This window comes from Sturnus vulgaris, chromosome 1, assembly GCF_052056855.1.
Source record: "Sturnus vulgaris isolate bStuVul1 chromosome 1, bStuVul1.hap1, whole genome shotgun sequence".
Taxonomy (NCBI): Eukaryota; Metazoa; Chordata; class Aves; order Passeriformes; family Sturnidae; genus Sturnus; species Sturnus vulgaris.
In genome coordinates, this window is record NC_142243.1 from 71,920,648 (window position 1) to 71,933,329 (window position 12,682).

Genomic DNA, 12,682 nt, shown 5'->3' on the forward strand with positions numbered 1-12,682 from the left:
CGTGCCCCTTGTCACCTCCATCTTTGGCTGTAACAAGTTTAGTAGCATTAGCTGTGTTAGTACTCAGTAACTCTAGAGTAACTTCTACCTAAACTGTCCTTGCTGGTACAATCTCAGTGACTAAAAAAGGAAATATTGGGCCCAAAACATAGTATGCCAAAAGCAGAGTTCAAGGATGTCCATGAACATGTCTATGCTGGAGTGCTCTCCATCCCTCTCAACAACTGTGTAGGATACAACAACCTCAGAATTATCCATCTTCATTAAAAGAGCACAATGTTTCTTATTTTGAAACGCTAACAAGGAATGAGGCTATGTGCCTACCAACAGTTGTGACAAAGAGAAAAGCAGTATATAACCTCACAATTCTGAATTAAGATGACTCATCATTCATCTGTCAAGTTGCTTCCAGTAACAGCAGTGTCAACTACCAGGAAGAAGCTTCCTCTCCCCACCTTGAACCTGTAGTTTTTTTCTCACAGTAAAATTAATTGCAAACAACATCTAGTTTTCAAACACCTTCACTCCTGCAAGTTTGCAGCATCAGTAACATCCTCTTCCCACAAAAGGCTTGCCACAAGTAGAATGCAGTGTGCTTCAGAATAAGGAAGCCAGAAGGATTACTCTCTACTATATAAGGAGAGAACAGATAGAAAGTGAATTCCTAAACTTGCTTAGATAGGCATTCGTAAAAACAGGAATGACACTTAAGGGTCTTTTTCTGGCTGTTTTCTTTTTTTCCTTTTAACATTCAGTTCAATGTACTTTTACACAGTCACACTACTGCTCCAAAAATAACCTGATATTGTACTAGTCTTTTCTACTGGTGCTAATGACTGAAATAATGTCCATACATTTTAAATCTCCATTCATTTCTTTTCTTGACTATTTTATCTCCCTAAAGCCAGTGTGCAGAACTGCCTTGAAGAACAGTAACTGGGCAATAAACATGCCATATTCTAAGTAGTTGGTTATCGTCTTCACCCAAAACCCACTTCCTCTTGTCTTGACTTAAATGGGGCTGCTCATGTGCGTTGTCTAAAATGATTTAAGACTGGGACATAGGTCCAGGTGCTGGGCAGCATCCCACCATACAATGAAGAATGTGGATGTGCTGGCAAAGGGGGAAACCTGGTGACCAGCCTGCCTGAATTGCAAGCTGCACATGACAGATATGATCAGTTTACCCACAGAGTCCAGAAGACCATTCCTATAGCATTTAAGCTGTCTGCTCCATGTCGGTGAAGCCACATAACACCAAGAAACAACAACAGCACTTTCCACCCATGACTGTTTTCAAAAACAAGACCACCCAGTGGCTACCCTGGCAAAACCAGAGACAGATAACCATAAATCCTAATGGTCAGTAACTTCTAACACTTTTCCTTCCAGGGCCTGCATTCTTCTGTTGCTGTGCCTGTTACTGATCTGTGAGCTGTTCAAAACAACAGCTTTCCATGGCTGTGTTCAACCTCTACAAAATTTCAGCAAAACTTGGGCAGGCTGTTTTGTAGAACAAGGTAGGCTGTGAACAGCTTTTGGTTTCCTTTGTTTGGAGGTTTTACAGAAGCATATAACCCTGGGGGAAGAGAACTGCTTTTGTTGTCTTTGTGAAAATATGTCCAAGATTTTCAAGTTACAAATCTTAATATATTATATCACTGTTTGGACAGGCTCTGTAGAAGGTCAAAAAACTTCATCTCCCCTGAATCTGTTCATGGCAATAGGCATCTACTGGTTTTGGTCACCAGGTCAGCTCAGTGACATAGGCAGAGTGACTTTCACACTGCAATGTCTACTTATTTCTCGTATCTTACAAAAATATAGCAAAATCAAACCTTGTCAGTGGAGGCAATGCCACATTGAACCAAATGTGATCAGAAAGCCTCATGATGTTTATTAAGAGGCAGCCTTTTACCACATTCAAACTGCACAACTATCCTGGCTGAGAAACAATGCTGGAATGAGTCTAAGAAAGGAGGTAACTGTAACACCATCACCAGCTCTCTCCTCTCCTCTCCTCTCCTCTCCTCTCCTCTCCTCTCCTCTCCTCTCCTCTCCTCTCCTCTCCTCTCCTCTCCTCTCCTCTCCTCTCCTCTCCTCTCCTCTCCTCTCCTCTCCTCTCCTCTCCTCTCCTCTCCTCTCCTCTCCTCTCCTCTCCTCTCCTCTCCTCTCCTCTCCTCTCCTCTCCTCTCCTCTCCTCTCCTCTCCTCTCCTCTCCTCTCCTCTCCTCTCCTCTCGCAACATAAAGGTCTCTTTGCTGCTGTGAGGAAGGAAAAATGAAAAATACTTTAGTTCTTGGTACAGCATACTGCACTAAACCTCCTGGATGAGAAGGAGAAGAAACATAAAGGGTATGCTGTGGCTACAGTGAAATCCAAGAGAATAATTTTATAGTTCATGTACTTTTAAAAAAAAGTTTAACTTTACTTTACTTTTCTTACGTTTTACCTTAAGCCTGTTCCATTGTATTTGCCAAAGGAAAGAGGAGAAACCCAGCATAGCATCTGGAGAGGTTTCTCCCCGGGAAATCCTCCCATCTCCTCTGCTTACACTGCTGACGTTGCTCAGAGCTGTCAGGTGACCTTTACAAGCACAGTTTCACGTTTGACAGCAACCCTGCACCACAAAAGTTTCCAGAGAAACTCCCCTGCTCCGTGAGGTTTCTCATTTTCCCTACTGGCTGTGCAGCGCTCCAGCTCTCTGCTAATTATATCAACACTCAGATACAAACTCACCAAAATAGACAATGTTCTGAGGCCCCAGCTGCAGGGAAGCAGACTTCTTTAAATAATCCAGGTAAAGAGGCCAAGGGGGTCAGAAAGCACCCCTGGGCCACCTCCTATTGCTAATGGACACTGCAGACAACCTTGCCCGGGCCAGTTCATGTCATTAATTAGGGTGCAGGACCCAGGGCTTCAAAGAGACAGAGACTGACCAGGGGGTGTAATGCCTTGAAGGAGATGCAGTGCCACAGCCCATTGTCAATGGGACAAAGGGCCCTATTATTGCTCGCAAGACCAGGCCAGTTCTTACCGTAATTAGGAGACAAAGATGTACGATTTAGGATTTTACATAATCAAGAGATACTCTCCCAAGCGGGAGCCCCTCTCACACAATCAGTGGATTAAGTATTGTTTATTCTGCTGCAAGTAAACAATGAGGTGCTCCCTGCTCGGGGTTTTACATGAAAAAGCAGTTCTGGGCAAGACAATGGGAAGTGTCTTTTCATCTGACTTTGAACAGCTAACCCTGTGATTTAAAGCTGTTCATTTGACAGTATCTGGAAGGGTGACGGCCCACCCTGTAAATTAGCTGCTCACATACTGATCCCAGGGCTGCCAGACTGCCTTACCTTTTCTGCTACTTAGCAGAGGGTGGCCGGGACACACAGACTCAGACAGCTCTGGGGGCAAGAGGCTGTATTCTCACAGCAGCACTGAAATGGCAGGATTAAAGGACCACAGGGAAGCCAGGTAGAAGCTCCTGCCCACCCTGGCACCTTGCCACGGCCGCGGATGCACCCCTGAAGGAAGGCTGGTGCCACCATCGAGGCAGTGCAACTGGTGCACTGCTTCAGAGCCAGTTTGCAATCCTTTTCATAGCAGTTAGGGGAGCAAAAAGGAATTGGATGTTTGACCTGCGCCCTTACAACGAAAAGCCTTGGCTAGGCAGACTGAGCACCATTTATTTTTGATCATGACAAAACACTCTCTGCTGGGCTACTGCCTACTGCAGTAGCTCCAAATGAAGGACCAGACGCAGAGTATCTGACTCTGGGATACACATCGGATACCTTCCTCACAGGTCCTCAGCAAGTGACTCTGCTTTTACAATACGGGCAATAAAAGGAGACCGAGGGTGTTACACTCCCTGCCCTTTGCTCACAACACAGTTACTGTGCTTTTTTGTTTGTCTGAACTTCAACAAGAGTTATTTCCCCTTGTCTTCTACAATAAGGCAACACCAGGATTTGATGAAACTCTTCAACATTCAGCAGTTTGCTTCCCTGCCGCAAGTACACCCATATACACAGGTCTCATGCTCTACGACCTTAGCAATATATTCTCTTTTCTTCGTCTCTTTCACTCAAAAAACACCCTTAAGCCTCACCAAAAGGACTTCAATCACCTCTACTCAGGACTGAGAAAGGCATGCTACATTCTGTGTCTTGTTGAATCCTACAAACAGTATTGCAGAACTCTGGGAATCAGGGGATTACAGCCCCTGCTGGCCAGGGATTTTAACCCTTTTCGTTTGGATGAAAGAGCCACCTTAACAGCATTCCAAATTGCTCTGCTTACTACAGGATTTTCTGTTAGGTTGGGCCAGTCAGACAGTGTCATTTGACTTGTCTAGACTAGGACAAAAGGCGTGGTTTAAACCAGATGGGCAGAGTAAGTTGCACCTTAATATACTAGCTGCCCAGAGAAGACCACATCTTCCTTGTCCTGTCTTCACTGACACGTCTTAAATGGCTGAGGCAAATACCTGACAAAACCTCCCTTACTTAGACAATTCTATAAAGATAAGCATCCCAGTACCACTCTTAAATCATACCCACGGACTTGACAATTGTGACTTTGATTTAGGGACACATTCTAGTAGTCTTTGCTGCTCAACAGAATCAAAGGTAACAAAATCCATTTCAGAAGAATATTATCCCAAAGCCTAATACTTGAGCAAGACCTGCATAAAGAAGAACAGCATGTTTGCACAGCCACTGTGTCTTGCTGCCTTGCCACAGCAGACTGCAAAGTTGCCAAGCAAGAAGGATATCTGTTTCATTATCTTATATCCATCATTCAAAGCAAGAAAATCCACCTCTCCACTCAGGTCCATAGAATAAAACTTTGCAAAGAGGTCATATTTTCAGAAAAGCTTCAAAATGTGGGTAATGCCAGGATAAACCTAGTATATCAGCCACTTTCTCTAAAGCATGAAGTGTAAGGAGAAATTGTTCCAGACTCCATTTTGTGGGGGTTGCACAGCTCTTACTGGAGAACAACTGTTTCAGCTTTGATCTATAATGAAAATTTACCTCATTTACTTCAGAAACAGCAAAGTATGTTTAATTAGCTACTCCTGAATGGACCAAGCTTTCAACTCCTTTCCCCAATAACTGCAAAATTAACAATGCCTTTAAAAAGTATGTTACCGAGCATTTACCAAGGTTTTCTAAATAAAAATTTTAAAAAGGGAAAATTTAATAGAATTAATCCCGTTTAATAGAATGGGATGCGCCTGCTGCATGCCATTCTATTAAGAACCTGTATCGAGGAGGGAGTGTTGACACTTCAAGATGCTGAATTCTTCACCCTCCCAAAAAGATCATTATGGTCCAATGTCTCAAAATAAGTTTAAAATATTGACAAGCTTCTGCAAATGGACTTTCCTAAAATGGCAGCTTTTCTACATGTTTCAACTAGACTTGAAATATTTCTTTTATATCTTCATGTATCTGGCTCTACATTTTTCTATGGTAAAAAACAGGAAGTAAAACAATTTCAGGAGTCTCAGAGGCAATTACTTGAATCAAAACACAACATTCAAGCACCTTCCCAAACAATTAATAAATAATTTTTCCTTGTTAAGAAAAGATCATTTAAGCCAAAATCCACATCATTCCCTAACCTCTGCCTAAAAGGCAGAAAAGCATAAAACATTTTATTGAAAGCCTGAAATCAGGAACTCATCTACCCTCAGTCATTCCATGACTGAAAAATTGAAAAATCCTTTCTATCCAGCTGCTGCCTTCTCCACAAACAGAATAATCTCATAAGATGATACCTGAATACTTTTATCAAGTTTTTTTATCAAGTTTTAAACATCTTCAGTATATCTTGTTAAAGTTTTGCAATGTTGGCATTTTACAGTTTTCTGTAACAGTGATGGGTTTCAAAGGGAGAAGAGGGGCTTTAATTTTTTCTAAAACCATTTCCAGCAATTAACTGGCAAGATTTCCTGTATTTGCAAAAAAAATAATAAAATTAAGCCCTACAATACCCTGGTGGCACAAGATGAGGCAAAACATTTTAAAACCTATTCAAAACCACAAAGAGGGACAGTTAAGAGTGCAGGGAGCTGAGGGGCTCCTACCCCTCTGCAGCAGGCATCTTCTGGTGACCAAAGACACTCTGGGTACTATCTCTTACCTCAATGAATTATCTGGATGTGTCTCCATGTGGGACTCCAGCCCATACTTGCAAAAAAAGTCTTTGAAACACACTGGACAATGATAAACTTCATCGTCAGCCCTCTTATCCCCTTCACCAGAATGGCCATCCTCGAGAACCTTCAGAAAAAGGGAAAAACAAATCCTCACTAGACCAACTTGTAAGCAACACACCGAATTTACAATACATTCAAAGTCTTTCTCTTATAAAAATTGGAGGCTTCATGTGTAACCTTGCTCAAGCAAACACAAAGGACTCATTCCTCAGGAGAGAGGGTAAGCAACAGAGGCTCGGCACATGTGTAAGAACATGCATGACACAAAAAGAGGCTCAACAGGAGATAAAGTGTGCGGCTGAGTCACAGATATATCAGTTCTAATGAGGAACTGTGACTTGAAGAACGTATAAACCCATGTGTTTATATACCAGTGAACTAGCATTCCTCCCCTTCAGAGAGCCAGGGGAGCTGTCAGCCTAAATTATTTATGCCGCTGAGATACTGCCAACTGCTAAGTCAAGTGGTTCAGGGAGAAGCAATGAACTTCTGCATGTTTTCTATACTTCTCTTCTGATTAGAGGGAGAAAAGTATGCACAGAGCAAGGGATACTGTGCTAAATGGAACTGCTACTAGCTTGTCATTTAGAGATAGTAAGTGGAAACAGTCAAGTTTGGCAGACATCATACATTTTGGACAAATGACTGATATGTGTTAAAATATTTCATAAATAGAACCCTAATGGAAATGTCTAGCCTTCAATTAAATATTTTCTGGTCACTCTTGCAACTCCAATAAGGCAGGATTATGCTACTGTGAAAGGGAAATGTACTGTAGATTTTTTTTGCCTCCAGATCTAGACAAAAGCAGACTTTAGCTGCTGCTGCTTTAGAAGTAAACATTGCTTTTTTAAAAGTTTAAATCACCATTCTCCAAGAATAAAAAAGGTAGGGGAAAAGCTGCAGCAGCAAAAGAACAGTACATCCTCTTGTCATCCAACAGCAATTATTTATAAATCATAAGCAAATTCAAAAATTTAAACAATAAAGAACTTTAAAAATTGAATTATTTCCATCTCTGAAATTAGAAATTCTCAATCCCAGACAACTGTATCAGTTACACAGGATAAGCACGGCAACTCATATGCAGAGCTGTAACAAGTCTGTGCTGACTGCACAAACCAAACAGCTGACAATTTACGAGATAACCAGGAACATCTTTTGCTTCATGCCCTGTAAAGAACCTTTTTTGCAGGTGTCCTCTCCTCTCTGTCCAGCTCAGCATCGTGACTGAACTTCCGTTTCGAAGACAATCGCCTGCGCTTCAGCGGCGAGGGGGGAGTGGTGCTCGCTGTGCTGTTTGGATCCTTCTCATGAATCTTCATGTGCCTGAGCAGGAGGGGGAAGAAGACACTGTCAGCAGGCAAATCTGGGGCAGGAAGTCCAATGTAAATTTTAATGCCAACACCACTTCTAAGGTTTGCCTTTAAAGGATACCGTCAGAGATCCCATAAACAGGCCTGAACTTCTGAAAAACAGGTGAGGCATGATCCAGCACGGCCCCTTTGCAGTGCCTGGGCCTGTGAAGGGCTGCAGCAGGGAGCTCAAAAGCTTTCCCCCATGTCCCAGCTCACAGCACAACACTTGCCCTGCTAACATCTATTTCCATGTGCACCGTGCCCATTCCCCATCACCCATGAGGTCCTGGTTCTGCCTAAACCTGCTCAGCAATCCACATACTCAGCCTCCCTGTCTTGTGGCAGTCTAGTAAGCAAAAGCCTGCAGCTTAGCATCCACTTCTCTCAGTGCAAAAGAAGCACCTCATCTTCAACTGGCTCTCTCTCTAGAGTTTGAGATTATACCTCAAATAGATCTGTATATGCCAACGCCAGAGCAACATTTCTTAAATATATTTGTTTCCTTCTCATCCTTAACACAATGGTGGACTACCAATATCGAATTTCAAGTGCAGCTTTGAAGTCAGGATTATCTGGTCCCACTGTTACAGTGCACTAGGTATGGCTTGCAAAACCCTGTACTGTCAAGGCATGTTCACAAACCTGCTTTCCCAGGAAAACAACTATTTCTTGTCACAAAGACACAGGAAAAGGGAAAGGGACAGAATTACTCAGGAAGCAATCTCATTAATATCTGTTTACCTGACCCACTTGCCTCTTGGTTTTCTGTATCTGCAACATGAGGAAGACACTATTGTCTAATTCCCTTCAGTTAGATGGAAGGTATTGCTCCCATGCTGCTGCTTCTGACAACTCAAAACTCCTATTTTCTTTTTCTTTTTTTTTTTAAAGGTAGGCCTTTAACCTGACTTCGAATTTATATTACTATTGAAAAAAAATCAATTGTATGCTCCTAGGTACAATGGAAATTTTTTGCTTCTAATACCTAGATATATGAGTTCAGGAGGGAGCTGCCATATGTCCATATGACTGACTTCAAAGAAAAACAATGGAGACAATGTTAATGGCACTTGGGCAAATCTTTCAGAAGTCACATCCACAACAGTGCCATTTAACATGACTGCACACTATCATGTTTTAACAAGTCTTGCACGTCATCATAACTGCTTTGGTGTTATGACATAAAATCTGTTTTAGTTTTGGATGCCAAGGGCATGATGCTTCAAGATGACGCACTGGACCGAACTGAGCCACAGCAGACCCCACTGGAGCTGCTGGGAAGACTGTCTCACCACACAATGCTATTTTTAATGCTTCCTTTCATAATCTCAGAAACTTTTTTTAAAAAAAGAAGGCATCTAAAAATCACTGCCTCTAACTATATCCTGTCTCAAACTGCAGGGTGTTGTGCAGAAACAGCCTCAAGCCAAAAGCACCACAGGTACCAGAACCAATGCAAGACAAAAACGGCTGTTCAGCTACTGCCTGCTTTCAGCATCCATCAAGGCTGGGGCTGCTTGGAGGAGCAGGTCCATGAGGAAAAACCTGTAGTTTCCCCAGATCCCCAGTAACTCTCATTGGTCTCGCGAATGGTGGACAGACACCGGTGACACCTGTCAGTCACACCTATGTGCAGATGTGCCCAGCAGACAGGACACACAATCATGGAAACAAACGTTACTGAAATTGTTCTAACCTCTTTCGCTGCTTATCACCCATTTGGGAAGAGAAGGAATGCTGAAGGACTGAGCATTTGGCTCTCTCTAGGTTTGAAAGAAACCAGAGAAAACCCAGAATGCTGACACAGCATACAGAGTGCTGAGTGTACTCCCCTGCCTTGGCCCTCTGGTAGCTCTGGCACCACAGGCACCAAAGCAACTGATTTATCCACATTAATCCAGTGCTACCTCACTGATCTCACAAAATCTGCAGGAAGGCATCTCTAGATACTCTACTGCCTCGTTTTCTTTAATCTTGTTGGGTTTTTTTCCCCTATGACACTGATCTAACTTCTCATGCTAGCTAGAGCTTCTTTCATGGTTGATAAAACAGCAGCATGAGCTGCAGTTGTCTGTATTTACACAAGAGTACGGGAGAAGAAAACAGTTATTTGTTCAAGGGGTTCATGTCCACAACGATAGAAGATAAAATTCAAAAAGCATCTTGGAACAAAAAAAATCAAAATATTCAACTGCACAGGCAAAGCAAAACCTGGAAGGTGGATTGTTTGTCTATGTTTTTATTATTTCTTTTTGGTAAAGACTGCTTTCCAGTTTCAATCATCTCTTGAAAGTAGGGACAGAGGCTTTTGCTGTGCCTGTCTGTCCCTGCACTCTAGGCACTCATACAGGGCCTGACTGCTTAACCCTCTGGCAGCTCGGCTGAAGCACAGCTAACTACTTGCCAGTTACTTTTCAGATAGCTAGAGAGCAAAATCAGTCAAGCTAAATCACATTCATCCAGAAAACAAACAAACAAAAAACTGCTATGCATTGACCTTTTCTTCCCATTTTCTTTTAAAGTCTCTTTTCCAACCATTAACAAGTATGCACAACTCCTGTTTAGCAGCTACCTATGCAAAACAGCTTCCTTAGGGCAAAGTTCTTTCCTCCTGCTGTTTGTCCACCTGTTGAACTCTGCTTGTTTTGATGGAGCTGGCTTTTACTTGAGAGGGGTGTGATGGCACATCTACAGCATACTAACAGGAAAAACCCTTGGCACCTCCAGGTTAGTGCCAGCCCAACCTAGCACCTCTGCCTGGCATGACCTAGTGCAGGCAAACACACACTGGCTCCTGCAAGTCCCAAAAGCAGTTCAACTGTGCTTGCAGTGTAAAGTATGCCAAAAAGGCAGGGCCTGCTAACATGGGTACAGCTCCACAGTGATGGGGGCTTTGCTGTCAGTCACTGGCTGCCCCAACTGCTTGCAGTTCTCACTCCTGCAACGTGTGTGCTTTTGCCATGTTCTAAAAGCCACAGCAGAATCCATACCACAGCGAGGAATGTGGTGATCCCTTCATGTTTTAGTTTTGCATATTTGAAAGGAAGCAGCCTAAGCTATTGAGCTATAAACAGGAAGACACCCTGACTGCACCTTTGACTTTTACTGTAGGTCAAACATCACATCTGCTGTGATAGCTCTATGCATGTGATCATTAAGGAAAAAAGGGAAAATTCCAAAACCAAAGCAGCAGGTTCCAGAGTTCTCAAGGAGAGTCGCAACCTGCCCACATTACAGCCAGCAGGTTGTTCCTTTGGCAGGTTAGGCAAGTTTCACTGCATGAAGTTAAGGGTGGAGAGGAAAAAGATTACTAGAGCTACAGCCCAAGATAAGCGGGAAGATAAAGCCAAGAAGTACAAAGGATAGACACAATCTTCATCTCTCTCTTTTACTTTGCAACATGGATGTCATTCTGCCTCGAGACAACATTTATCACCCAACATGGGTTGAACTTCAGCAGATGCCAAGTCACATCCACATCCATAACCTCTTTTAAACACTCCCTTCACTGAGGCTTCTTCTACTTGATAAGTTTCCTAACCATAATTAAGGGGGGGAAGTATTTGTGTTGCCTTACTCCTTTAGAAGAGTTTGCCTTAATTAGATCTTACATGTAACACTGAAAATGTTCAACCTCACTGTTTAGCCTGCCAAGATACAAGAAGAAAAGGAACAAAGCTCTGTTTAGAAGTTATTTTCCCTTTGTGACTATAACAACATATTTTGGCCTGACAACACTGGCATACTTAGAATGCAAAAGACAGGCTAATAAGTCAGGCTGGCTTTCAGCATCTTACAGTGATAAAGAAAAATGATATGACATTCATCAGTTCCAAAAAATAAAGATAAATACTCAACACTTTAAGTAGAGAATGTAGTTTAAAAAAAAGAAGGGCAAAGTAAGGACATGCACAGAAATGCTCATATTCACTTGCAGATGCAAGTTACAGTAACATGTGTCAGTATTTTTAAAGTGACCACTACTGCAGCTCAGAAGACAGCCAGAATGACAGTGGAAGAAACTTGGATTTCTTTTTCTAAATTAGATCAATGAACTGTGGCTCTGAGCCATTCTACAGAGCAACAGAAGTACAGGAGACAAGTTCAGGAAGGTACAGAGCCCTGAAATCTGCACCTCAGTCTCCCCAGCATGCATGCAAGTACACATACACTTGGGACAGTGCTGAGGGTGGAACACTAAAATCAAGCCGTGATACACAGGATGATAGGAAGGAGATAAAAACTTGAGCTTAATATTAGGGAGGACTCATTTGCATTAAGTGCTAACTAGCCTTGATTAACCTCTCAAAGAAAGTGGTGGAACTATATTTAAAATTAGAGAAAGAACCAGAAAAATTTGCAAAAAATAAATATAAAAGAGGAAACTAAGTCTTTTCCAAACATGGTCTGATCCACCTCTGAACTAAACTCTTAATGTTTAAGAACTGCTATGCAAAAAAAAGAAATACCTTGCTATATACTATGCTTTCTGCAGCACAGCTGTGTGAGAAAAAGCTCTCCTCATAATCTCTTCCCTCCCCCTCACACAAAGAATTTCACAGGTGAGCCAAGAGGATCCAACTGTGCTAGGACTGCATGCCAGTCAGTCCTCCCAACAAAATCACATTTTTTCAAGTGCTTTACTGACTTTCATTCCATCCACCCCCTGAGTACCACCTTCTGTTTCCCCTCTTCTGCCACAACTTTCCTCTCCCCTCTCATGGTCACATGAGCAGGATGACTAAGATGATACTGCACAAGAATTCCCCTGGCTTCTTTCCTTTTTTTTTTTCCCTTTTTAAGACAAATAGGCAGAAAAAATTTCTAGCCCCACACCGTAATGCAGAGCATGATTTCAGGAGCGTGACTATTCCACTAGAACAGCAGCAAGTGAATATTTTGCTACTTTACATTGAAGAAGAGACTTCTGTAGTAATAGGCAAATGCAAAACTCAAATGCCTTTTTCCTTTTTCTCTTGTGGAAGGTGTTGGAACAGTGTCTACAGGAGGTGACTCATGGGGAGGGCAGGGGAGCGTGTGCTCTGCTGAAGTGACATGCAGGTCCTGCTCATCACATCCCAGTCGTCACCACA

At 42.5% G+C, this 12,682-nt stretch overlaps 1 protein-coding gene across 6 annotated transcripts in view; it reads right to left on the reverse strand.

Annotated features, from left to right (window-relative positions):
- The window catches only part of RREB1 (ras responsive element binding protein 1), a 121,475-nt gene that overhangs the window by 31,502 nt on the left and 77,291 nt on the right, over window positions 1–12,682 (reverse strand). For all 6 annotated transcript variants that reach the window (XM_088169669.1, XM_014885837.2, XM_088169681.1 and 3 more), the window contains 2 exons: window positions 7,416–7,560; window positions 6,156–6,295 (listed from right to left, as the gene is read on the reverse strand). In XM_088169669.1, coding sequence (XP_088025795.1) covers window positions 6,156–6,295; window positions 7,416–7,560 — 285 coding nt within the window. The remainder of the gene's footprint in view (window positions 1–6,155; window positions 6,296–7,415; window positions 7,561–12,682) is intronic.